The sequence below is a fragment of the Nicotiana tabacum genome, chromosome 16 (genome assembly GCF_000715075.1).
Source record: "Nicotiana tabacum cultivar K326 chromosome 16, ASM71507v2, whole genome shotgun sequence".
Classification (NCBI taxonomy): Eukaryota; Viridiplantae; Streptophyta; class Magnoliopsida; order Solanales; family Solanaceae; genus Nicotiana; species Nicotiana tabacum.
The window spans coordinates 29,242,167-29,269,623 of NC_134095.1; the positions used below are offsets into that span (position 1 = coordinate 29,242,167).

At 36.3% G+C, this 27,457-nt stretch overlaps 4 protein-coding genes across 6 annotated transcripts; 1 reads left to right on the forward strand and 3 right to left on the reverse strand.

Annotated features, from left to right (window-relative positions):
- Positions 1-7,070: 7,070 nt before the first annotated feature.
- On the forward strand, positions 7,071-14,097 carry LOC107780181 (CBL-interacting serine/threonine-protein kinase 8-like). 3 transcript variants are annotated; one of them, XM_016600713.2, is made up of 15 exons: positions 7,071-7,643; positions 8,559-8,621; positions 8,753-8,824; positions 8,920-9,027; positions 9,114-9,188; positions 9,289-9,342; positions 10,366-10,491; positions 10,664-10,753; positions 11,997-12,119; positions 12,201-12,221; positions 12,795-12,914; positions 13,121-13,240; positions 13,388-13,444; positions 13,524-13,598; positions 13,720-14,097. In XM_016600713.2, the coding sequence occupies exons 1-15, from the start codon at positions 7,485-7,487 to the stop codon at positions 13,819-13,821; spliced, it is 1,365 nt and encodes a 454-aa protein (XP_016456199.1). In that variant the 5' UTR covers positions 7,071-7,484; the 3' UTR covers positions 13,822-14,097. The 3 variants fall into 3 exon arrangements, with proteins under 3 accessions (XP_016456199.1, XP_016456208.1, XP_016456216.1); XM_016600722.2 differs by lacking the exon at positions 12,201-12,221; XM_016600730.2 differs by lacking the exons at positions 12,201-12,221; positions 12,795-12,914.
- Positions 14,098-14,680: 583 nt separating this feature from the next.
- Positions 14,681-17,288, reverse strand: LOC107780202 (putative pentatricopeptide repeat-containing protein At5g52630). Its single transcript, XM_016600741.2, has 2 exons — positions 17,067-17,288; positions 14,681-16,934 (listed from the first exon to the last, which is right to left on the reverse strand). The coding sequence occupies exons 1-2, from the start codon at positions 17,157-17,159 to the stop codon at positions 14,757-14,759; spliced, it is 2,271 nt and encodes a 756-aa protein (XP_016456227.2). The 5' UTR covers positions 17,160-17,288; the 3' UTR covers positions 14,681-14,756.
- Positions 17,289-19,236: 1,948 nt separating this feature from the next.
- LOC107780167 (uncharacterized) lies at positions 19,237-20,346 on the reverse strand. The gene has a single exon (XM_016600691.1). It carries the CDS (start codon positions 20,344-20,346, stop codon positions 19,237-19,239), a length of 1,110 nt encoding a protein of 369 aa, XP_016456177.1.
- Positions 20,347-25,800: 5,454 nt separating this feature from the next.
- Positions 25,801-27,179, reverse strand: LOC142170186 (uncharacterized). The gene is made up of 2 exons (XM_075232024.1): positions 27,114-27,179; positions 25,801-27,030 (listed from the first exon to the last, which is right to left on the reverse strand). The coding sequence occupies exons 1-2, from the start codon at positions 27,177-27,179 to the stop codon at positions 25,801-25,803; spliced, it is 1,296 nt and encodes a 431-aa protein (XP_075088125.1).
- Between the last annotated feature and the right edge of the window lie 278 nt (positions 27,180-27,457).

Here is a 27,457-nt window from a genome sequence, read left to right on the forward strand (position 1 = left end):
GCGAAACTTGCTATCGAACCAAAGATTATTCAATCATTCACTAGTGGAATTTTCAAAAAAGTAAGACTTCCAGTGTTCAAATTCGTATTATTCGCATTCGAATACTGGGGGGGGGGATGATGTGAGAATACAGCAAGATGACTGCCACATCAACTGGGACTACAGAATCCGGTAACAAAGTTTTATCATTGGTACCGGGGACTGTGCGACCAACCCCGTAGAAACAAGTTGTACAAATTAGCCATAAATATTGGCAATTTCTTTTTAGTACAATGAACTTATTTACTTTTGAAAATGGAAGGGATAAAGTAAAGTCCTTTTATTTTTATCTTGTTTCTTATCTGAACGATGAATTAATTTTATCATTTGAAAGTTAAACAAGTACTTCAAATGCTAGTGCCAGAATGAACATGAGACGTCCTCTTCTAAAGCACTGTAAACATAAGAGGACCTTTCTTATAAAACCCTTACAGTAAAGGGTCGATTTCAGAAGAACCTATGCCCGAAATCCAAATACTATCGGGGAAAAATACACCCAAAGCCTTGCATAACTCAACACAAAAAAGTAAAATTTGCGCAGTACTTAAATGACAAAGCACTTCTATATACAATAAATGTGCCAATAAACACGAGTACAAAAGTATGGAAAAGAAAAGCAAAGTGAAAAAAAAAACAAAAAGCTAAGCTACTGCATCCCTGGAATCCAGGGGAAGAGAAGTATTTGCACCCCTAGGAGAAGTAGGTGGGCTCAAAATCTTGGCCTTCACCATCATCCCCTTTAGGTTCTTCTTCAGTTCCTGAGAACTCGGAACGGGAACTAGAAGAGTCAGTCGCATCAGGTTGGACCGGGTGATCCCTTCGGGCAGTTAACTCCAGCTCACGGGCCTTGGTGATTCCGGCATCAAAATCAATGATGCCCACTTTGGCCTCTTCCAAGGTTCTTCTCCCCATACTATACATAGCATATATTTTTTCAACAATGAGGAAAGCCGCTCGGTGCTAAAGTTCTTCCTTAAGTGCAACCTTGGTTGAAAGGTTATTCCGCTCAGATCTAGCGGCCTAGAGGATGACATCAAGGTCATAGATAGTGGAGTTAAAAATTTTATTATGATCTATGACCCTCTTATGCCTCTCTTCCAACGGGGCATGCTTTTCCACAGCAGCAACAATTTCTTCAGCTTTGGAGTTCAAGGCTGTCTCCAAATTATTCAGTCTTTCAGTAGAGGTAGCCTCACGATCGGCAGCAGCAAGAACAACATTTTGGACCTCGACCCACTTTGTCTTGGACTTTTCAAATTGTACCCTTTACAGGACGACCTCTTGATTGAGGGTCACCAGCTCTTGTTCACTTTGCTGTAACCGAGCCTCTAACTCAACGACCTTAGAAGTTTGTGCTTCCAGTGCAGGGAGGCGAGCAACAATTTGATCGCAGACGGCCAACAATTGATCGCGCTTGGATGTGTGTGTTTCTTTATCAAGGATCAACCTTTGAAGGCCCTCGGAAGCAAGGAAGTTAACCTGCAAAGCAAAAGTTCAAATTAAAAATCTTGTCATAACAAAGATACAAGGAACAATAAAGGGAAAAGATATCTTACTTCTATTGCATTGTGCATGGCATTGTTTACCATACACTCTCCCGAGAGAGATTGTATTTTATTCCTATCTTTCTCTGAAGCCAGAAGCTTCAGGTAATTGGCAAGTTCCACTGGGCGGGACAGCAGACGGCACCTGATAGAGACTGAGAGGGAAATGCTCCTCCTCTTCTGAGGATCTTCGGAAGGGGGCAATAGTTATGCCCCAAATTCCCATGGATTGGGGACTAGAGATGGGGGACATTCTCTTCTCGGGTGTTCGCGGACAGTGGAGATGATGTAGCAGTTGCTGGTGGAGAAGACACGATTAGCGAAGAAGAAGATAAAGTTTATTGCGTTGTAGATTGAGAAGCAGTTGTAGTGAAGGCAGTGCTAGTTATTGTTTGCTCGCCAACCGAAGATAGAAAAGACACTGTACCCAGCAACATGGTACCAGGAGCAGCGACAAGGGCTCGGAAGCGAGAGTTAACATCTTCCACTATATTAAAATTCTCCCAGAGCATCGGGACATCGTCTACCGTTGGCGTAACTAGATCAATAGATTGAGCTGTCTGTTGAGCTGGTGAAGGTCGTCGTCTTCTATGTAGAGAAGCCCCCTCATCATTGGCTCCTCCATCATCATCGATCACCATGGTGTCTGGGCTGGCTCGGGCTCGATGCTCTTCACCTTTTATTTTTACCCTCGGCCGTAGAGGAGTGTCGCCTTTTTTGTTGCTTGTTCTCTGATCGGGGACTCCGAGAGGAAGTGGAAGTCAAGACCGGGGCCAGCAGTCTCGGCTGGCACTGGGAAGCCCTCGAAGGGAATGTTGCTCATGAGGGCAAATGAATACATGTCACCTGATAGTATTCAGTGAAGATATTCTGCAGTATTAAATACATAATCCGTTATATAGAATATGACATTCATAGCCTGCCGTTACACATTCTTCAATGGCCTCCGTAATTATCATTTAAGAAGAGATTGATCCTAGGACCTTGTTCCCTAGGTGCCACTATAAATAAGGATTCCAACAACCATTGTAAGGACATGAATTTTCTGACAAACTTATGCTACGTACTGTTCTAAGCTCAACAACACTTTATTTTCTTGCTTCTTAATAACATTATTACTGCCTTCGGAAGCTCTGCTCCCGGATCCAAGTTCTCTACTGCCTTATCTTGATTTCAACGCTAAGTCTTACATTCTTATTTAATTTATTTATTATTTTGTGATCAAATCGATTCGCTTGTCGATAAACCACGTATAAATTTAACCGTATCATTTTACGGGTAAACAGTGATATACTTAGATTTTAGTAAAATGCAAATTATATATCTTAAAGTTTTGTAAATAATGAGTACTAACCCAGTACACACCGCAAATTCACAATGATTACTATTGATTAGGTAATAGTCTAATAGATACTGAAAGCATTGAATACATAATTCAACAAATGTGAAGACGTTACATAGGAAAAATATGTCAAGCTGTCACCTTGTAATTAGAAATTAAGAGGTATCCCAAAAATTAATAAAGAAGAAATGATAACCAATAGAAGTACAAGTTAATTTGATTTGTATTAGCAAGAGAAAGGGGGACAAATTTTTGTACTTCCTCTTCTTGGATTTTCCGTAAGATATGAACAGCAAAGATGTTTTAAGAGAAGCAAAGGACACGTGTCCCTCTTTCACAATAATAAGAAGGTTCCTATAGGGACAAGGAAATTATGCCTTTTCAATTATTCAGCTCACTGTCCAATTGTGTTACCATAACAACAAGCCTCCATTTAAGGACAAGGAAATTTTGTTTTTTAATTTATTCATTCTTCGCTCCAAACAAGAACAGACACACCAAAGTATCTTTTTATTTACTATGGATGAAACAATCGAACTTAGAACTCATGTTCACTCTGATTTTATATTGAATTATGTCATCACTTTGTCTAAAAGTTTAAGTACTTATAGTGAAATACTTTTATTTATTTATTTTATATTGTAACTCTTATTTTTCCTTTGATGAGCAAATTACACGACTACAATCACAACAATTTTGTCAAGAGTTGGAATAAATATAGATTAAGAGCCCATTTGGATATAAGAAATTTTTTCAAAAAAAATTCATTTTTTCCAAATCAGCGTTTGTTCATACTTCATAAAAGTTTTTGAAGATGCATTTTAGAATTTTTCGAAAATTTAAAAAACTCAAAAAAGTTATTTTTCACAATTTTCACTCAGATCACTCACAAAACTTAAAAAACAATCCAAAATTATATTCATGTCCAAACAGAACTCTAAATTTCATATACTATTTTCACTTGATTTTTTTTTTTTACCCTTTTTTTGAAATTTTACAATTCTTATGTCCAAACGCCCACTAAAAGCCAATACTGCTTAGGGGCTCCAATTGCGCAGGACTCCTGTGTATATAATACAGAAAGCTACGCCAATCAGGAAAAAGAAAAGATAAAGAAACGTTGATTAATAGTATAATTTTCTTTTCTAGTAAACAAGAAGAACGTCAAAATGCTATAATTCAATCTACATTATTAAGAGTTTGAATTCGAGTGTTTAGTATCTATGACTTTGTGCAAAACAAAAGATTAGTATGATTTTGAAATTAAAAATATTAACATTCGCAAGTGTTATTGGAATCAATAGCGAAAAAGAACAATCAAATGAAGTTAAAGAATATAATATAGAGAAAATCTCACTTTATACCCATTAATTTCAAACTATTTATCTTTTAGTGTCAGATCCAAACTATTTACTATTCCTATCTATGCGTTCCAAACTATTTACCCGCTTATCACGCGTTTTAGCCACACCCATTTTTTCACAAGCTTTAAACAGCTCACTGTATCCAATAACCTCAGTATTCTCCATACCTAATTTCCACTTTAGCTCCTCAACATTCACCAATCTCATCACCCTTTTTGCTTCCTCGTGCGTAATAAATCCCCATTATTCATATTATTCTTGTTTTTCCCATTCCCTGTTGAAACTGAGCTGATATAGTATCCACCCATCAATCGGGTCGACCCGCAAAAACAAATTTCCAACACCAAAGTATAGGGCACAATTCAAAACTAGATCATATGAAGAACGGATCAATTTTTGTTGTTAACCCATAAGTTCAAAATGTCAAGATGTGATTTTTTATGGTGTTTTAGTGTTGAAATTCGTTAGCTATTATTTTTTGATGTGTAGATTGTACCTTTGATGATGGTTTTTGGAGATTTATTGTAAAAAAATTTAAATCCACCATAAGGACCTTGAAGCTTGAAACTCATAACTTGATTTATTTGAGTTTTTAATTGTTTTGATCCGATCCTGCATGGGTTTGTTTGAAAAGTTTGATTGGAGGTTGTAGCTAAAGTTTTAGTCAATTTGGTGGAGATTTTGTAGCAGATTTTAGAAATTTGGGTTGAAATATAGTTGAACCAGGGAAGAAGACGGATTTATATTGTATACCCAAATAGTATACAAATATACCATTTTGGTATACTTTATAGTTTACAATATACTGCAACGGTATATTGTAATAATCGAAGAAGAACACAATACCTAACAGTATACCGTTATAGTATACAATATACTATAGGAGTATATAGGTATACTGCAACAGTATACTATTATAGTATACTGTAACAATATACAATATACTGCAACAACATGTTGTAATAGTATACAATATACTATATAATAGTATACTTATTACACGTAAAATCACTTGCCTTTTCCCTTTTAATTTAGTTCAAGCTTTTACCCAGCGTGAGGGACAAATTGAAAATGCGAAAAAATAATAATATTATAGTATGATATATGATATAACGGTATACTCTTACAATTAGATCCTTTTAGAATTTTTTGAAATTTTTTATTGACAACTGATATTATTTCAGTTTAATAATTGAATTAATTTTTTTTAAACTCTTTGCGTACAATTGTATACCCTGTTGATATAGCTATATACTATACTGGTATCATATGTTAGTTAATATTTTTTTGGTTATATTAGCTACATTTAATTGGTACACAATTTGATTTTTCTTTAGTAATAATATAAAAAAGAATAATTAAAAATAGTGAAAACAGTAAATGAAATTAAATTATGAAGAGAAAAAAAATATAAAAAAAAGAAGTTAAATGAAATTAGAAAAGGAAAAAAGAAAAAAATAAGAAGAAAACGAGAAAAAAGAAAAGGAGAAAAGAAAAAAAATAAAAAAGAAAAGAAAAGAAGCATAGAAATAAAAAAGAATTGGAGAATAAAGAAAAAATTCCCCACAAAACCTACTATGGGTAGGAAATGTAATTAATTTATGGGTAAAAAAACAAATGAGTAGACAAAAGTAAATAATTTTATTCTTGTGGATAATTGTATCAAAACTCCTATAATATAATAGTCTAATACAAATCTTGCATAGGATGGACAAGATATTTTTTAACTTGTTTATTTATTAGTTGACATATAGGATATTCAAAGTACTCAAGATTGCATTTGTTTAACGCCCACCTTTTACCATTTCTATTTACATAAGTCTACATCTTTTGTTAAGTTTTAATTAAAGAAGAATTCCCCATTCTATATTGGTATTTTAACAAAATGAAGGGTCCAAAACAGCTGTAAACAGTTATAAACCTTCTGTAAAAGCAACTTGGCATTGATCGCCGATCCTCCGCCATTCTATTACTCACCATGTTTTTCTTAAAATAAGAAGCCATTGGACAAAAAGAATAAAGGTTGTTTCTTGTTTAAAATAATTACTCCTATTTAGAAGTGGCAAAATTGTTAAAAGAAAACAGTTATCCACTCATATTATTCATTAAAAAATGTGTTGGATAATGAACTTTTTAAAAGCGGACTGAATATGAATAAAAACTATATTATCTACTTAGAAAATGGCTAACCAAATGAATAACCAATGTGTTTGACTTTTACATTTGTAAAGCCTCAAACAGGGAGTTCCTCAAGTTTGGGAGACCAGGAATTCTCCCAAAAGTGATCATATTCAAGAAGCCATGGATATCCCTATTATCCGTCGGATAGCCCGCTTTTTATCCGTCTCAAATACGGGTCGGATAATTTATCTGTTTTTAAAATTACTCGTTTTCGACCCACTCATATCCGACCCGACCCGCTCGTTTGCCATCCTACTCCTATTCAAGGGTGTGGTGAAATGACAAAAGTTTATTGGCATTTAGTTAGATATTTTGACTTTGATTCTAAAAAATGAAGGAGATCTTTCGGTATGAATATATACCTCTTTAATTGATCTTTGAGCCTCCAAGTATGTGACCTGGTGGTCAATGAATTGGGTAAGAACGAGTTCAAAAGCAAAAAATATTACATTTCTCATCTATCCAAATTTTGATTGATAGAGTTACTGATACCTGTTACTGATAAGAGGGATAATTATGAGTTAAGTGGAAGCACAGGACCCATACTCCACTTCCCAAATCATGTATAACAATGTTATATTCTTGAAAATTAGTGAACCCATGTTATCATTTTCAAGTGGGAGGCATTCCCCACTAAAAATCTCTCCTTTTCAACCACTGGAGCGTTCTGCTACTTGTATTAACTGGTTGTCATTCCAACTTTACCAAACGAAATCCCAAATACATACTCTAAAAAGCCCCACAAAACCACTTTCAAATCCCCCAATCACCTTTTTCCCATTCTCTAACTTCCTTTTCATTTTCAACTCTTCACAGTTAATTACATATTCCATTCTTCCCAATTAATCCCATCCATCCATCGCAAATATATTAGTCATAGTCAAATAAAAGCGACAAAGAAAGAAAAAAAGCCAAAATCTTGTTTGTCAAGCCCTATATGCTTTCCTGAAAAACCAGAATGGGTTGAAGAAATTTGGAACAAGAAGAAAAACGGTCTCGTGTTGGTAGGAGAAGATGGTGATAAGGAAATTAGGCAAGTATGAAGTAGGGAGGACGATAGGGGAAGGAACATTTGCCAAAGTTAAATTTGCACAGAATACGGAAACTGGTGAAAGTGTTGCTATGAAAGTCCTTGATCGTACTACTATCATCAAACACAAGATGGTTGACCAGGTCTATCCATATTTCTTCTTTCTTTTTTCTCCCTATTTTTGAATTGAGAATAATTCCAAAAACCAAAATACCCAGCTGGAGCTTCTTTCTTTTTTAGTTTTCTTTTCATATTTAAAGTACAAAGTGTTTTTCCTTGTTTGGAAATGTGTGGGTGGTAACTGAATTGGAAAGTGGACTGATTATTCCTATTAATTATATTTAGCACTTTTTAATTAATTTCTCGACTTGTTGTAGCCTTTTGATTTTATCAATTAATGAATTAGGTTTTTGATTAATGGAATCAATGCAATAAGTTGATTCTCCCTTTTAAGTCAATTAATAAACATTCCACTGGGTTGATGTTGTTGTTGTTGTTGTGTTAAGTCAATTAATAAACGTACTTGAAATTTTAGTTAATTGTTTCTCGACATCATAGAGAAGCTTTTAGTTGTTTAGGGTGTTATTTTGACTGACCCTGCCATATTGAATGGTGATTTTCGGCAATTTGTGGACTGCAAAGCAATGGAGGGGACAATGTTAGCATAAGAGTGAATTCGGTTGAAGAAGGAAATAGACCTTTAGCAGCTTAATGAAGTTCTCATATGATAGCAAATCAAGTTTGAAGACTTCTATATATTTTCCTTATCTGATCAATAGATTCAGATTAGCTTATAGATTATTTTCGAGAATGTATACACGGTGCTGCTAGGTAACAGTCCTACAATCTTAGAATTTGTCGTAGTTCAAGAGTTCAACTTCATTAAAAAAAAAAGTTAGAATAGTCCAAGTCTTCTCTTCGAATGTCAATTTCTAAAGCATTTCGTTCCGTACATATACATTTGAATTTTGTAAACTTGTGTTGTGGCAACAGAATTTCTGTTATACTACTGATTTTTCTGTTCTCTAATAAGAGCTTTCTGCATTGTCATCTTGCAGATAAAGCGGGAGATATCGATAATGAAGCTTGTCCGACATCCATATGTAGTTCGATTACACGAGGCATGTGCCAAAAGCAAGAGCCTTTGGCTTTTAGTTTCCTGAAATTCATAGTCTGTTTCACTTTTAGGTTATCCGTTATTGGTATCTGGAAGATTCTCTATGCTGCTGATATAAATAAATTTTGCTGTCAGGTTATAGCAACCCGCACGAAGATCTATATTATCTTGGAATTTATTACAGGCGGTGAACTGTTTGATAAAATAGTAAGTCGTACTTTAAAATGGACTAAAGAGATATTGCAGATAATTTTGCTTAAGCATATATTTTTCTTTGACTGATCTTTGGTATGTACTTGTAGGTTCACCATGGGCGATTAAGTGAAGCCGAGTCCCGTAGATACTTTCAGCAATTGATTGATGGAGTGGATTATTGTCACATCAAAGGAGTCTATCATAGAGATTTGAAGGTATTTGTTGATAGAAATGTCAAATTGAGAAAGTAATAAATTATTACGCATTTAAATAAAAGTCTGACCTTTTTGAAATTTCTCAGCCTGAAAATCTTCTGCTAGATTCCCAAGGAGATCTGAAAATATCAGATTTTGGACTTAGTGCTTCGCCCGGCGAGGTAAGATCTCAAGGCTCTACCCTTTTTTCTATAAATAAAACCTTCACAATTTTAGCAAAAGTCTTTATGCTGCTAACTGCTGTCAACAATGTTCTAATAGGGAGTCAACATTCTTAAGACAACATGTGGAACCCCCAACTATGTTGCACCAGAGGTTAGTTATACAGCTTCCTTATAGGGATGGAAATGGGGCGGTGCGGGTGCGGTGTGGGGCGGGTCGGGTCGGGTCGCAGGTGGGGATTTAATTTTTTTAAACTAATAGACATAAAGGCTAAATATTAAAACCCTTGTCCCGCATTGGAGTTGAGAGATGATGATAAAATTATCCTAATTCCACACACAATCACTAATTCGACACATTTTCGTTTTAATCGAATTCGGGAGCTTCTCGGGCTGCTTGTTTTTCGGATTTCGTATCCACTGCTTGTTTCTTGTTTGCCTAGATGGTTTGCAGACAGTATTACAGAAGATTGACTCATGAATTGAGCCTCCTTATTTTGGAAAGCTTAATAGAAGTATGAAATAATGTCACTATTCTGACCAACATGTTAGCTTTTGAAATTTTGATGAACGCCCTTTCAACAGATGTTAGGCATTCAGTTGTTGAGGCTGCATTTTACCAAAAAAAAAAAGCTGCAAATCGTCTTTCAGATGGTATTTGAAAGAAACCATCTCGTTGCTAAAAATTTCCAACGTCTTCCTAAAAATAATCTTTTGCTCTCAATTGCTTTACTTAGCAGAATCACAAATAGACGTGAGATTTGAGAAAACAACAAACAGAATCGTAGTTGAGGGTGGAGTTTAATTGTTCTATAGGAAAAACCACTAGATATAGAGGCAAAATATGAGAATTTAAGAACAATTTGGATATAATTAATTGTTTTGTTAAAAAAATCAGATTTAAGTCTAGCTTTCTAAAAAAATAATAATTTATAAATAAAAAAAAAATTGCGGGTGCGGGGCGGGTGAATAAGGGTGGAGTGTGGGGCGGGTTTAAATTTTGCGGGTTCAGACAGAACCCGCCCCGCACCACCTGCCGTTCCTACTTATAGTAGTCTAGTCCTTTGGTACAAGTATATCTTTGAACGAGTAGTTCGATCGATAATGTGTATCCTTTACTTTTATTATTATGGATTAAGATTCCCTTTTTGTCCTTGCTATTGAAACTTTTTACTAGGTTCTTAGTCACAAAGGTTATGACGGTGCTGTGGCAGATATCTGGTCCTGTGGTGTCATCCTTTATGTTCTGATGGCAGGTTATCTCCCCTTTGATGAGGTTGATCTCACTACACTGTACGCGAAGGTAGTAGCTTTGCATTTTCACTATTGTGTACTTAATGGAATTCCTTACTGCGGTTGCAGAGCAATGTGACATGATAATCATGCTGACATTTTCACATTTCATCACAGTAAAAGAAGATTATTTTGTAGCAAAGTTTTAATCACCAACATGTATGTTTATATTTTTTCTGCAGATTGAAAGAGCAGAGTTCTCCTGCCCGTCTTGGTTTCCGGTTGGAGCAAAATCACTCATTTCTCGAATTTTAGACCCAAATCCTCAAACAGTAAGTACTTAATCAGGAACGTACATGTGGTAAATTGCGCCCATAAACATATATTGTTTCGGAAACTTATCTGTCAAAAATTAATTTACCTATTGAATTTGTACAAGATTGCAACTTATCCAGTCTGTTAGTATGTATTAGCAAACTTGTCAAATAAAAGCAAGAAAGGAATTTTAATGTAAATCCTTTTCCTTTTCACCTCTCTTCTTTCCCCCTCTCACAAATGAAACCACATTGCTGTCCTTGGCGCTCTCCCACTATGCTTCTGGGTATAAGTCAACTTCCATTACTATAGAGCTAGATGGCGTCAAAAATATGTACTAGGTGTCTATGTGACTTAAAGCAAGTTATGCATAGCTTCGTATGTTTAAGGGTGCGTCAATCCACTGTTTTGTGCCTTTTGAATCAGAAAGTACATTGAAAATGAATGGAAGAAAATTAACAAAAAATAGATGGAAGAAAAATAGACAAATTATGCTGGTTCTAGGGAAGGAGGTAGAAAGAGAAAGTGAATGAATGAAAGAAAAGGAAAAGCAGAGTGCTTCACATTTTGTTTATATTTCTTGTTTGTGCTGAAATTTCAGTTCTTCATGATGATCTCCATTATCATGGACCAAGGCAGCGTCCAGTAACTTCTGCCTTTTGGGTTTTACCTTTCATCTTTTTTCTTTGTATCATCACCATCACTGACATAATCCAACTGTTTGAACCATTTTGTTCATTTAACCTTTTTCTGTATGATTCCCCCTTTCTTTGTCTAGCATTCCTGTTCTACCTTTACATATTCTTCTCATCTTAGTACTAAAATATCAATAAACGTAGAACAACTCAGGAATACAAGAGGAGAAAGAGAAGAAGAAAGGAAGAAGGAGAACTGTTGGGATAGTAGGCAATTGCAGATGGATGGGGGTTCATTTCAAGGAAAGAGGAAATAGGATTCTCCTTAGTACTAACTGGCTCGTTTTTAAAGTTTAACAGAAGTGCTAAGTTGCAACGTTTTAAAAGGTTCTGTGTGTAAGATGCTAATATTTTTTATGGCTTCTTGAGTTATTTATTCTTTAAATTATCGTTATATTCTCTTACTCGACTTCATAACTTTTGGGTTGTTCTTGGAGTGAAGTAGCTGTATTGAGGTTTAAGCATTATACAGTTATATTGATCATGAAGAGAAATTTGTTCTTTTACAAAAATTTACGTCTTTTTGCGATGTTACCACTCTTTGATATCCTGCTATTCTGTGCAGCGTATTCGGATTGAAGATATCCGTAATGATGAGTGGTTTAAAAAAGGTTATGTTCCTGTCAAAGCTATGGAGTATGAAGATGTCAATTTAGATGATATTAATGCAGCTTTTGATGATACCGAGGTTGGTAAGGCTTTGAATTGCTGCTTTTGATATATAAAACATTTTGCTGTTTAACTGGGATTTTAAGTGAAATCTTGCCAGGTCTTGCTTGGTGGCAAGCTGGTAAGGATCTTCCCTGAAGCATCAGTTTGTACTTGTTTACTGCTAAAGTGGAATGTCCTCTTATCATTATGTTGAGAATGTAATTGTTTAGTGTTGAGTAATAAAACATATTGGGGCTAACACTTGTATTTTGAGGATGGAAATAGTTTTATAAAGGTGCTTTTTTTTTTTTGGATGACCGAGAAATCCGTCTGGGGCCGATCCTTTGGACCAACCGCAACCTTCGAAACTCGGTGGATGGGCCCGCCCCTCTACCCTTCTCCACTTAAATACCAAGCTTTGCTTTGCATGTGGGGGCTTGAACCTGTGACCTAAGACACAAATCCACCACCCTTTGCCACTTGAGCTAGGCCCCGGGTATAACTTTTTGCATTATCCCGAATCTTGCTGAAATTTTTCTTCGGAGAAGCAGAGGATATGGACCAAAAAATCAAAGAAATTTCAATTTGGTAGGGATTTTAGGGAGTGTTTGGTATGATGAAATATATTCCTGGGTTGTTCTAATTATTGACTGTTTATGTTGTTTTTGTTTGCTTTCCCCTTGTTTTTATGGCACCCTACAATGTCTTATAGGGGGTGCGATCCAATGAGCAATGTGACAATGCGGATGCTGGGCCTCTGGCTCTAAATGCCTTTGACCTTATTATTCTCTCTCAAGGATTGAACTTATCTGTATTGTTTGATCGCGGGCAGGTATAAGTTCTGAAATTTATACCAAATTGACCATTTACAATGGAGCTCTGATTGTTCCTCTCTTTCATAGAATCATAATTATTATAGTGTCCATTAACATATTTATCAACTAGTTAAATATATAAGGTGCTGGTCCTAGTTTCTTGTCATTATTAAGGTGCTGGTCTTCAACTTAGATAAGTGAATTGTGGATGCTGGCTTTACAGGATTCAATGAAGCAGCATCAAACACGATTTCTTACGCAGAAACCAGCAAAAGTTGTTTTATCAAGTATGGAAGTTGTGGCCCAATCCATGGGTTTCAAGACCCATATCCGCAATTTTAAGGTAGACCATACCTTTACTTATTAATAAGGGGGATCTCGAGTTTCACCACTTGGGTTCCCTATGTCATTGTTCCTTTCCTTAAGTTCTATGCTGCAGTTTTCTTGGAGAACCCTCAAGGTTAGTCTTTTTTGTGCATGTATGTCGCAGATGAGGGTAGAAGGTCTGTCCTCGAACAAGACTTCACATTTCTCTGTAATTCTGGAGGCAAGTTTACATCTTACATAAGTTGTTTCAATTTGTGTGGCACTCTTTGTTTGGTAGCTAAATGTTTATTATTCATCAGGTGTTTGAGGTTGCTCCGACATTTTTCATGGTAGACGTTCAGAAAGCAGCTGGTGATGCTGGTGAATTCCTTAAGGTTAGTTCTGTCCTGTGGATATACATTGATATTCTTTATTCCAACCATTCTCTTTGCTTCTTCTCTTATCCAAACATGCCTACACGCAAGTGCTTTGACTGATACCTACCGTGATTTACAGTTCTACAAGAACTTTTGTGGCAATCTGGAGGATATTATCTGGAAGCCATCAGATGAAACATGCAAATCAAGGGTTACAAAAACAAGGAGTAGAAAGAGATGATATTCGTGTTAAGGAGAATCTGTTTGTATTTTTGTGTTTGTATGATGTTTACAGCATGTTGTAAACTTTTATAGATTGACATCTAACCTTTGAAGCCACGATAGGCAGTGAGTACTTTTTTATAGTTGAGCCAAGTGAGGGCTAAAGCTCCCATGCTTTCCCCAGGTTTTGTATCTTTAATCATTTCTATGTGGTGAACGATCTATCATCTTAGAGCAAAAAGTAAACATATAAACACTTTTAGAGAAGAGTTTGTCAAGTCGATAACTTTGACCAGCTTCTGCGCAACATTTCCATTTTCAACAATCTTATAGTGCCATTGTTCTTAGCAAACCATGCAATTTTATTTTCTGGTTTCATTAAATTTATGTGAACAGCTGAGGCAACTGCTGTGAAAGCCATGTTCTGCCCGACACCTGAGCTTTAGCAACTAAGTCATTTTCCGAAAAGTGTTTTCCAACCTGGACATCAACAATATGAGTTGTTCTAAAGTTTCTCGCCAGTTTTTATTCTTCTTAAGTTTCGTACTGTGTTTCCTCTGAAATTTTCAGTCTTAAAATTCCGTAAAATTTCATCTAAAGTATAGCAATCCCAGGTTTTACTAAACAACAAAAATAAAACCTTGTTTCAGATGTCATACAAAAAGAAGATGGCACGAGAAACCTCAGAGTATAACTGAAATAGCAATTGGAATTTAGAAAAAATACCGAACTCAATATGCTGGTATTGCTGCCGCACCACATTAATCCAACCAAATTAATATAAGCCACTATTTGTTTTCTGATTTTCCTTTCATATGACAAGCTACATGATCTACTGATCAGTCAATGAAGAACCTTTAGGACATTATGGTATTGCGTGGAATTAGAGAACAGAAACTTGACAAGAAAATTGATAATCAAGAAAGTAAAGAAAGCCAAGGCTTTGAGAAAGAATTAAACAAGACTACCAAAATCACCACAAGAACAATGTCCATTTACAAATTTGTGCAGCCTTTTACTATCTCTAATGAGGATTTTTCTTGAAGTTAGCTGTGAGATGAATTTCATAAAGCTGTGACAATCTCTACACATGCTAATACTCTTAATAACTCGGATGGGTGCAGCACTTGGTGTGCTCAGCAATCCAAACGCAACAGCCAACTTCTCACCGTGTCGACCTCTAGGAAAAGCTGCTTCATCATCTTCTTCAGTTCGCAGCTCCAATGTTGTCTGTAACTCAAATCCCATAGTACTTGCTTTGTCATCCAAATCCCTTAAGAAATTGTCTATATTTTCATATGGAGGATTCAACCGATCACCTGTTCTAAATGAATGAACTTTGTCCCTGATGCTGATCCAGCTCCAATCCTTTAGCTTTCCAATTTTTTCATCTTTCATTAACTTTCTCACCTTGGAAACATCCTTCCATCTCTCCGTTGAGAGGTACATGTTTAACAACAAGAAGTAAGCCTCTGAATTTTTCGGATTCAGGTTTAGTAGTTGTTCAGCAGCATAAAAGCCGAGCTCTGATTTCCCATGGCTTCTACAGCCCGCTATTAAAAGTGACCATATAAATTCATTAGGCTCAAAATCCATCTTCTTTACGAAGTCAAAAGCTTCATCTATCCTACCTAACCTCACAAACATATCAATCAAGCATGCATAATGGTCCATCACGGGCTTAATTTTATACTCTTTTTTCATCATGTCGAAATATGCCAATGCCTCTTCAACTAGTCCAGCATGGCTACACGCAGAGAGCACACCCACAAATGTAACCTTGTTTGGTCTAGCTCCTACGAACCTCATATCCTCAAAGAGCTGCAACGCCTGTTTAGAGTAGCCATGTTGTGCGAAAGCTATAATCATAGATGTCCAAGATATCAAAGTTCGCGTAGACATCTCCACAAAAATTTTACTTGCCCTGTCAATGCTTCCACATTTACTATACATGTTAACTAGGGCAGTTCCCACTACAACATCAGACAAAAAACCGGACTTAATAACCTGAGCATGGATTTGCTCCCCTTGTTCCAAAGCAACCAAACTACTACATACAGTTAACACACTTGAGAAGGTGAATAAATCAGGCTTCATCCCTGATCGATGCAGTCTCAGAAAAGTGTTCAGCGCCTCAATACCACTGGAATGCGCATTGATGATACCATCCTCGGCAAGATCCATCATTTGAGCTAGACCTGCAATCATTGCATTCCATGTAACCAAACTAATTGTGTCCATTCCATCAAACAGCTTTTTTGCCTCTATAATCCATCCATTTTTCAAGTATAAGTACATAATTGAATTCATTACTCGTAAATTAGAACCATACCCTAGTTTAATGCTCAAAGAATGAATTTGTGATCCCATCTTTAGAGCCTGCATTATGCAACACATGCTCATTACGCTTGTCAATGTGAACTCATTAGCCTCCACATTCGCGCAAAGCATCTCAACAAAAAGGCTTAATCCCATTGCAGAATCCCCATTATCTCCGCAGGCAGATATAGCAGTTGTCCAAGAGATCACATTCTTATCAGAAATCCTCCGAAATGCTTTAACAGCAGATTCCAGATTACCGCTTTTGCAATACAAGCTACAAAGAGCATTGCCAATACTTGTATCATCCTCAATTTCATATTTTACCACATACCCATGAATCTGCTTTCCTAACTCGAAATCAGCCAACAAAGAGCAAGCTTTGAATGCAACACCTAACGTATAATTCGTGGGAAATCCACCAACTTCCAACATTTCCTGAAACACGGAAATAGCTACCTCCGGCTGTGCATTGTGAACATAGCCAGACATCAAGGATGTCCAGGTAACAACATTTCTTTTAGGCAAATTATCGAAAACCTTACGTGCACAATCCATAGTCCCACATTTCGCATACACATTAACTAAGAATGTCATGAGAAACAAGTCCTCATGGATACCCATTTTGATTATGTGGGCATGAATTGCTTCAGCTTCTGAAACTGAATTATTCTTGATACATTCTTGTAATAGTGGAACATAAGCAGCTGATTCCACTTTCTTTTCACCTTCTTTTATCAGTGAAAGTGCTTCTCTGAAGTCAAGATTGAATGGGTCCAAAGCTTTATCCAAAATCATAGGACTATGATTTCTCTATCATAAATTAAACCAGAAAACAAGCAAAAATAACATGAGCACTTTGACATAAATGAAATTATTGGTATTACTCAATTTAAGCAAGTAGTAGTAAGTTAATGAAATAAACTAAGAGCCGAAATAACTTACCTTTTCTAATGGTAAAGAAGCGAGTGTAGGTTTCTTGAAATCAGGTTCGAGCTTAAGGGTGCTGCCTACTATAACTGAAGGCAGAAAAGCCATGATTTCTGTCAAGTATAAAAGAGGAAAAATATTTTGATTTTAGTTCATTGTTCTTTGGTTATATATTTATCTGAATTTTGAAAAGAAGAAAGAAAAATGTTATCTTTACAGTTTTGATGTGTTTGGATGAAATTGAACTGAAAATCCTAATAAGGGAGACCGGTAGAGATTGATTATGTGGACCCCAGCAACAAGTTATCGGGAATTAATCATTAGCGGGAAATTCACAATTTGTTAACAACGTTACGTCACGCTTGTACGGAAGGGTACAAGTGTATATAGCAATACAAAAAGTAAATCGATAAAAAAATTCTAACTGTATAAAAAGAATTACTACTTATAATATAACTGTATATAATTTAAATCCAATTTTCAATGAAAAAGAACATACTATATATACTAGCCGCAAATATATCGAAATAGGATAGTTTCTGTAGTGTGTTTGTGATCAAAAGATGATCAACTGAATAAGAAAGTCCAACTAATAAACTCAGTTCATATATAATAGGAGTAGCAAACTTCTTCTCACCTAGCAATGAAATGACTAGGAAATAGCCTCCTATCAAAGTTATTCACCTTCATATTCTTGAATGTGAAATTCAAAAAATTCTTGAATGAGATCCATGATATCGCCTTAGCTTGCCCGTGACAAACATTTTTGCTTTTGATGGAAACTAGACTCTCCCTGTAACTACTTAGAACACCACATGTCACAATACTTATCAAACAGATGTGTAAATCCACCGTCATAAATTAAAACAGTACATTTTCACCATTTCCAAGAATTAGCTTATCATGACCCCAGAACCCAAGAGGGTTATAATCAGGTGTACTAGGCACTACATTGAGAACTTTAATCCACAACTTTTCCTCGTTCATCAGCCATATATCAATACTTCTTTTATAAGGATCGAAGTGACTCACTAGTAGACAAACGACTCCTTATAAAGAGTAAGATGAACATCAATGCCATGCCTGATATACATATATATATCAGGCATGTAGGTCAAAATATTCGAGTAGAAGGACCTCTTCAAATCCAATGTCTCTTGTTTTACTCCAATAATAAACTCCGTTCACACAGGTCGAGCACGATGATTGTTTCAGATTTGAAGGACTGATTTCAAAGTTGTACGTTAGATTTCTCCAACAGTCCTTGTTTAATGAATAAACAGCAGCAAACTCTTCCCAAAAATGCGAAACGCAAACCACCTTGTAATCGTCACTTAATGGATCAAACCCAAAGCCAAATATATGAAGTTCATAAGGTTCGTATAATTGGCTGAGTTCGAGGAAATATGGGGGAGAAAGAAGAGGTCGGAACTCTCTTGTAGCTGGGTTCCAAAGAGCCATCCGATTATTACCAAAATCTTTGTACAAGAAAAATATATGCCATTGACGGGACCAATAAACTCATCCAATTCTATAGGAATCTGTAAATAAATAGGTTTTTCAAGTACAGGAATCATAGGGGGCGATAGCAGAATAGAGGTCATGGATTGTGGGGGAGGTGGGTTGTAACTCAGAATGAAGAAACGGCTAAGGGTTTTCCTTGTGATGAAGGTGTTTTCTAACAATAAAGGAGCTTGTAATAAGAGAGTACATTTGCGATTTAACAGGTAGCCTCACTAGAATATCTGTTATTAAATCATCAGGGCAATTAGAATGCTCCATTCTGCAATTTAACAAAGTCTTCACTGCTTCAAAAGTTTGGGAGAGTTGTAATGAATAGTAGTAATTACGTGGGGAATATATACACTAATATTTATAGAGTTCAGTTCACTACTGAGGCGGCCTTTTTTTTTTTTTTTTTTTTTTAAAACTCCTACAAGGACTAGGAGTCGTTCAAAGCTTAATTAAAATTCCGAGTTAGAGTCGAAATAGCAGTTAGGTGTCCGCCCCAAAATATTGGGTTCTTGATTTGTCTCTGATATATACTATCCTGTGAAAAAATGTGGAGCAATTGTCTGCGTTATTAACGGTGGCGGACCCAGGATTTTTATCAAGTGGGTTCAAAATTTAAAGAAGCAAATATACAAAGAGGTCAACAAAAACTATATATTAATAGAATATATTATTACAACTGTCCTCTACGAGTTTTCATGTCCTGAAACGTATTCATAATAGTCTCATCAGAAATGACGTTAAATATTTTTCTTTCTACATAAGGTACCAAACAACCGCTCATGAATTCGTCATTCATTCGGTTTCGCAATTCACTCTTGATCAACTTCATCGCCAAAAAAGTTCTTTCAACTGTAGCAGTGGCAACTGGTAGAAGCAAAGCAAATTTTACAAGGCGAAACACAAATGGATAATTCAAATGCTTCTTTGTCTTAACTAGTGTTTCAGAAAGATCAACAAGTCTTTGTAGATTTGAGAACCTTTCATCAACATCACGAACATCAACAATATAAGTTTCAAGTTGATTCTTGAGCGTAACCATTATATTCTCATCAAAATCGTCAGGATACAATTCAACCATCATCAATATCTTGTTTATGTCAAAACTGGAAAACGAATCAACTGGATTTAAGCAAGCTACTCCAACAAGCAAGTTCGTTGTCACCTCATTAAAACGAGCATTGAGTTCTTGAACTTGCCAATCAATAATCTTAAAAAATATATCAACACGATAGTGATGTAAAATAGTATGATCAGCAACTTTACGTCGAGATCTTCCAGAGTTAACATAAAAGTCATCAAAGTTTGGTATCGAAATATTATACTTGACACAAAATGCAGACACCTTATCAACAAGTAAACCCCATTCTTCTTCTCTTAGTTTTTGCAATCGTTTTTTTGCCACTTTAACAAGTAGAATAGCATTTGCAATATCTTGCTCCTTTTTTTGTAAGGATGTATTAAGCTCATTTGTCATCCCCAAAACATCTCTCATTAGGTGCAACATGAAAGCAACCTCAAACGCTTGACAAGTGCTAAGATATCCCTTTGCCTTAGCTCTTTCTTCTAAAGTCCAGGCATCAACAACGATAGTATCAAGAACATCAATAATTGAGCCAAACATAGAAATAAAGTTCTTAAAAGATTTGTAGTGCGAACCCCAACGAGTATCGGCAGTTCTTGCAAGACCAAGTTCTTGATTCAAACCCCTACCATTTTCAAGTTCACCCATGTCTAATGCCTCTTGAACTTTTTCTGCTTGAGATTCTCGAAGATCATCCATACGTTTAAAAGAACCTCCCACTATATTCAATATATTAGAAACCAACAATACAAGTTCTTCCACTTCAAGACATTTTTTGGATACCGCAACAAGAGTCAATTGAAGTTGGTGTGCAAAACAATGGATAGAATAAGTGGATTTACTTTCTTGTTGAATCAAAGTTTTGAGGCCACAAAAATTCCCTTGCATGTTGCTTGCTCCATCATAGCACTGTCCACGCACATAAGATAAACTCAAAGAATGTTGAGCAAGGTAATCAACAATTGCTTCCTTTAAACATAAAACACTAGTATTACGAATATGAACGATCCCAATAAAATGCTCTACCACATATCCACATCCATTAACATATCACAAGACAATAGCTAATTGCTCTTTGCGTGATACATCACATGATTCATCAACTAGCAATGCAGAAAAGTCTCCATTTAGATCATCCATAATTGCTTTAACTGTTTCAATTTTATATGCAATAATAATGTCTTTTTGAATTTTATGGGAGGTCAACTGATCATTCTTTGGAGCCTTTTTCAACACAAGATCACGGATTTTATCGCACCTCCCTACATACCATGAAAGAATCTCAAGAAAGTTGCCCTTGTTTAGTGATGATTCATCTTCATGATGTCTACGAAATGCCAATCCTTGATTCAACAAGAGTCTCACAACCTCAATTGAAGCCTTTAAGCGAATTTTGTATTCAAGCTTGGTTTGACTGGATTGCCTATCAAATGAAGTTTGAATTGACTGCTTTTGTTTTAATAGATCTTCACATTTCCTTTTTGCATGATTATGAATACTGCTCGACTTGCCAACATGCATATCAAATCTTTTTTTCCAACTCTTAAATCCTAAACTTGAAAATACATCGCCTCCAGCTTGATGAATGTCTTCATCTTGAAACAGGTAACAACACAAACAATAAGCTGCATCTTCTATCACACTGTACTCCAACCAATTACGATATTCATCAAACCATTTAGGATTGAAACGACGCTTTAAGCCCGAAAAATCTCTTTGAGGAAACTTATGATGTCGGGGTTGGCAAGGACCTCTTCGGAGATATTCTCTTCTAATCTCATCACGCTCATTTGGATGATAATCTCTAATGGGTATTCTCTCTTTTGGATCAGTCGGTAAAGAATCAAGATTTATTCCTTGTCTTTGTCTTTTAGAGGATTGAGGTTGCTCTTCTAATTGGTTCAAATTTTGTTCCACGGGAGTAGCAATTGGAGAGGATGAACTTGGTTGTGGCAACTTGGAAGATACTGAAGGGTAAAATCTCTTCATTGTAACACAAACTGGATTACCAAGCAACCATAAGCAAGTCAGCAACTATAACAATCAAAATTCCAGCAACCATAACATCAAAATTCAGGTAACAAGAATAACTGATCCAACAGATTCTTGGTGTTGTTTGGTATAGAAGATGTGTTCTGATTGATAGTGAAATTCATTGGATTTCAATAAAGTCTAAAATTAACAATTGTAGTCCTTTCAGATAATTACAGTGAAAGCCACAAAATCAATCAACTTTCAAAGACTACTAAAGATTCTTATGAAAATATAGTCTCGAATTCCTTTAAAAATACCTAATTAAAGGATTCAACCAAAATCTTGAACAAAATTGAAAACAAGACTTGAGAATAAATAAATTCTGATGGCATATTAGTATTTCTATTTCTAGAAGACATAATGCCTAATAATATCAATTCAGAGAAGAGAACAATCAAAAAAAGATAAGAAAGCAACTGGTGATGCACAAGCATAGAGATAAGAAAGTACATACATTTAAAAATTTGAAAAACATGTCCTCCTTAGGCTTTGTCACTGAAAAAAAAAAGATTAAAAATCAAAGAGAAACCTGATAGATACCAAAATGAAGCCCTTTGTCTTTGAGAGAGACGACCTTCTAGGCAGCTGCTAATGGAGGAGATGACTATGGAAGCAAATCTTGAGAGAGAGAGGGAGAGAGAGAGGGAGAGAGAGGCATCGAAGGGCTTGAGATTACAACTGATTGTGTTCTGATTTGGGGAATTGGGATATATTTTTCTGATTTGGGGGATATTTTAAAAATTGTAAACGGCGTCGTTTCAGAGTAGAAAAAGAGATGTATATTAAAAAATCCAAAAATAGACACCATTGTGACTATCCAGTTTCAAACTCAGGACCATATAGGAAATTTGAACCCTCTTTACCATCAGGCTAGGCGATTCACTTGTTTGACGCGGGTTTAAAATAAGTTTTATACCATTACGTTTTTGAAGACAGAAAAAATATGCGTATATACACAGTATTATTTTTCGACGAAGCGGGTTCATATGAACCCTCTTGACCCCATGTGGGTCCGCCCCTAGTTATTAAATAGGAGAACACTACTAATTAGAGCCGTCAATATGGGTTTGGTCTAATTGGACGGCCCAACCCAGGTCGTTATTCAGTAGAGCTGGGTTAAGAGTTTTAGAGCCCATTTAAAAATGAGGCTTTTAAGCCCGGTCCAAATAAGTCTGTGGCCCATGAGACTTGCTTGAAGCTAAGTAGGATAAATAAACGTATTTAATTAAAAAGAATATAAGGAACTAAAAACAACATGAAGAGTTGTACAAATTCAAAATTAATAATAGTTGGTATGTGAATTTAAATACTATTTTTTACTCTTAAAAGTTTAATTATTTTTTAATATTTAACTAATTAACACTGCATATAATTATAGATTTAGATCAAAATGAAGATCTTTTGAATCTTATTAGACCTTCAAGAAAAGTTATTTCTTAAGCATGGCATGCCTGTATGTACGATCCGGTTAGAGCGGTCAAGATTATCTATGTAATACGGTGCTTGGATCTACCCAACGTTGATATGATGGATATAAAATAAAGGAAATTCTTTTCTTCTAATTATTCATATGTTTCGCAGAATATATATATATATATATATTTGTTCAGTTTTTGGGTTAGTAGGAGATCTTTATATATATAACAACAAAACTAGAAAATATATTGCAAAGTACTATCAGTATCGGGGTATTGTAGTTCCCCCAGTACCACGATATTTTGATTAATTGTATCAATATTACATGCAAAAAAATTTCGAACAACTTCAGTTTCTAGGATGTCAGCCCAAAATACATCATTTGCAAACATCACAGGAACTGCTAGTAAGCTTGATCTTCCCAAAAAACTTGGCTTTGCTGTCTCTTTTGCTAGTGCATCTGCCACCCTATTCTACCCCCTATACCTGTGTCTCACCACAACCTTGTCCATCCTTTGCATTAACAACCTGCATTCACAAATTATGGGATCATATGTTAAGTTACCTGTAAGAAGCATTTGGATTATTTTGCCGAATCTGTATTTTTGTCCAAATGTCTGGGTTACCTCTAGCGGCCCCATCTGTATTAAGTTTATAGTACCCTCTCCTAGGGGGGCTCCCATTTCATATTGGTTTGGAAAGACTTCTTGATGGTGTCACTTTTTGCCAACAAAAAGTATTCGGTTGCTTTAGAGAAGCTGTTGGTGGTGCTGATTCTATCTTTTTTTTGTTGAAAAGGTTGTGATTCCTAGTTAGCCAAATGTGCCAGAAACAGAAGGGAATGATATTCTCCCAAGGAACGTTTTCGTTAAAGAGTGTGTTCCTAAGTTTATTCCATGTTAATAGCCATTGTTGTGGTGAGAAAATGGGATTTTGTTGCCTACTCTCATTCGAAGCCTTGGATATCTACTCCTGCCAGAATTGAGCTACATTTATGTATTCAAAGAAAATGTGGTCACTTCTTTCTTGAAAGCTTTGGCAGAAGCAGTATTATGGGGTTACAGTTAACCCTAATTCTGTGAAGGTAGGATCTTGTAGGTAATCTATTTTGGGCAAGAAGCCAGATAAAGTTCTTGACTTTGTTAGGAGCTTTTAATTCCCAGATCCAAGTAAAAGTCTCTTCCTCCTCATTTCCAAAGTGTTCCTTACTTTTGCTAAGGAAAGTGTAGGCTGAGCTGTTGGTGAAGAACCCATTTGGAGTCAATCCCCAAATTAGCATGTCTTCCTTGGTAGGGTTGAAAGGGATGAAAACAGAATTGATCATGTTAGAGATACTTGTAGGCAGTTCCATAGAGACGGAAGAGAGGTCTCAAGTCCTTGAATTGTAGACGGAGTCTACTTTGATAGTTATGTCATTTGGAGTAAGGGGTCCTTCAATCATATCTCTAATGGTTGGCTGGTTAAGGATCCAAGCATTATTCAGGAAGCTCACCTTGTTGCCCCTTGTGGATCACCCATCTGCTAGCCTTCCTGCATGTATCCCAACTCTTGAGGATACATTGCCAGGTGGGAGATTTAAGAATCCTAGGAGTAAGGTTCCAATTACAGTGCTTAGAGATCAGAACTCTAGCCCAAAAGCTTGAGGTATTGTGATAGATCCTCCAAGCTAGACCAACATAGGCTGCTTTGTTTTTGAAGTTTGCTTTTTGGAGGCCCAGCCCACTATTGGCCTTCTTCTTGGTGACCTTATCCCAATTAACCAGATGCGTTTTTTTCTTATTTGGGGTAGTGCCCCAGATAAAGTTCCTCTGGATTCTATCAATTTTCTTAGTGGTTTTTGTGGACAAATTGATATATTGCATGACATAGTTAGAGATACTATTAAGGGATGACTTAGCCAGAATGGTCCTACAAGTCATGTTTAGACAATTTATTTTCCAGCCAGCCAGCTTGAATTGCATATTGTCTATTATAAACTAAAAGTTAGAGCTAGTGGGTCTCTTATGGAACATAGGAAAACCAAGGTATTTTTTAAAGGAGGTAATAACTTGGATTGATAGTGCATTAGTGAGACATTCCATGGTGTCTTGACTAGTATTAGAGGAGAAGAGTACTCTGGACATAATGAGGTTGATATTTTGGCCAGAATTCTCATTGAAGGACTGCAGAATGTAATATATGGTAGTGTAGTTCCTATTGTTTGCCTTGGCAAACAGGGTAAGGTCATCGACAAAGAAGAGGTGGGAGATTCTTGGGTCAGCCCTGCTGATACTTATAGGCTGTCATTGGTTGTCTAGCACAACCTGGTAAATCGGCCTGGAGAGTCTTTCCATGCACAGGATGAAAAGGTAAGGGGATATGGGATCCCCTTGTCTGATGCCTATGGAGGGCTTGAATGCTTCAATTTTACCTTCATTCACTAAGATTGAGATGCCGGAAGAGCTAATGTAAGACATAATTAGCTTAGTCAGTCCAGGGGGAAAGTTGAAAGCATGGAGTGTGTCCCTGATGAAGGACCATTCTAGTTTGTCAAAGGCTTTTCTAGATCTATTTTAAGGATCATATGAGTCTGTTTCCCTTTCATTTTCCTAAAGTGAGTAATATACTCTTGCACAATGATAGCATTGTTAGAATCTCTCCTATTTGAAAGAAAATAGGCTTGGCTAGGTCCAATTATGTCAGGAAGCATTGGCTTGATTCTATTTATAATAATCTTAGTGATGGACTTGTAGATTGTGTTACAAAGTCCAATTCGTCTGAAGTTTTTGAGCATGGAAGCTTGGGGCACTTTGGAATGAGACATAACAGAGTTTGATTCATGGTATCATCCATGGATTTAGTAGTGAAGCATTGCTTGCAAAAATCAATTACTGAATTTCCTACAATGCTCCAGTACTTTTGATAGAAGAGGGGATGGAGGCCATCAGGCCCTGGGGTCTTGAAGGACTTGAAGGATAAGATGGCCAATTTTATTTCTCCCATTTTAAGAGGTCTATTCAGACTATTACTTAGAGAGTCAGATATAGTATGGGTCATGTCTATATGGTTGGTAGTGGAGATGGGGGCTTGTGACTGTGAGGAGGTATAGAGATTCTTGAAGAAGGAGAAGATGGATGTCTTGATGCCTCCTTGATCATAGAGCCAGTATCCACTCTCTTCTTTAAGAGAGAGGATCCTGTTTCTTATTCTTCTATTGAGAGTGGATGAGTGGAAGAATCTAGTATTGGCATCCCTATTATTTAGCCAGTTAATCCTAGATTTGAGCTTCCATAAATCCTCCTCATTTTTGAGGATGGAATCAAGCTCATTGGTCAGGTTGGTTTCTAGGTTTAACAAGTAACTGTTGAACTGATAATTAGGGGATTTTTGGATTCCTGTAATTCTGGCTAAAATTCTTTTTTTATGGAATATATTGCCAAAAGTGTTCCTGTTCCACTGGGTCACAATCCTCTTAAAGGACTTAGTAGATTGAATTAGGGTAAAATTAGGGGTGAAAGCCTCATTGATGATATTGGAAAAGGATGGGTGACTAGTCCACATGGATTGAAACCTAAAAGGCTTGGTGGAATTATTGAGTGAATCCCCTTTTAGCACAACTTGAATATGGCAGTGATCAGAGTGGGTCCTAGAAAGGTGGATCACAGTAGCCTCAGGGTACTGGGAAGTCCAACTCTCATTAGCAAAATACCTATCTATTCTTTCAAGAATCAGATTAGTCTTATTCGTGTATCTTTTATTAGTCCAGGTGAATTTACTTCCTTTGTAACTTAAGTCTAATAACTTGCATTCATTAAGGCAATCCCAAAACAAGTTACTACAGCTAGGGTTTACTGGGTTGCCCCCAAATTTATCCATAGATTTCAAGACTTCATTGAAGTCACCACCCACAAACCAATTGTTTATGTAGATTTTAGAGATAGTAACTAAGCTCTCCTAGAGTAACTTTTGTTAGCTAAAATATTGCTAGCATAGATAGCAGAAAATAACCAAGGGGTATGGTCAGAGAGTACCTTTACCATGGCATGGATACCCTGAGGGATGGTGGAAATCTCTTCCATGCTAACACTATCCACTTTCCCCATTAGCACTATCCCCCCAGATAAACCAATAACTGGAGATTGGATTAGCATATCAAACTACAGTTCCTCTGCCAACTTTTTGTGGTCAGGCATCTTGGTCTCTAGCAGTACCAGCAGAGCTGGCTTGTGGAGCTTGACCATTTCCATGCAGTGCCTCTTGGATTCAGCTTTGTTACCACCCATAACATTCCATATGATGTAGTTCATCAGGGGTGGTTGCAGGTGTGGGAACTGGCTTTCCTGAGGTTTCTCCATTCCCTGTGGAGTCCTCTTGGAGTTGC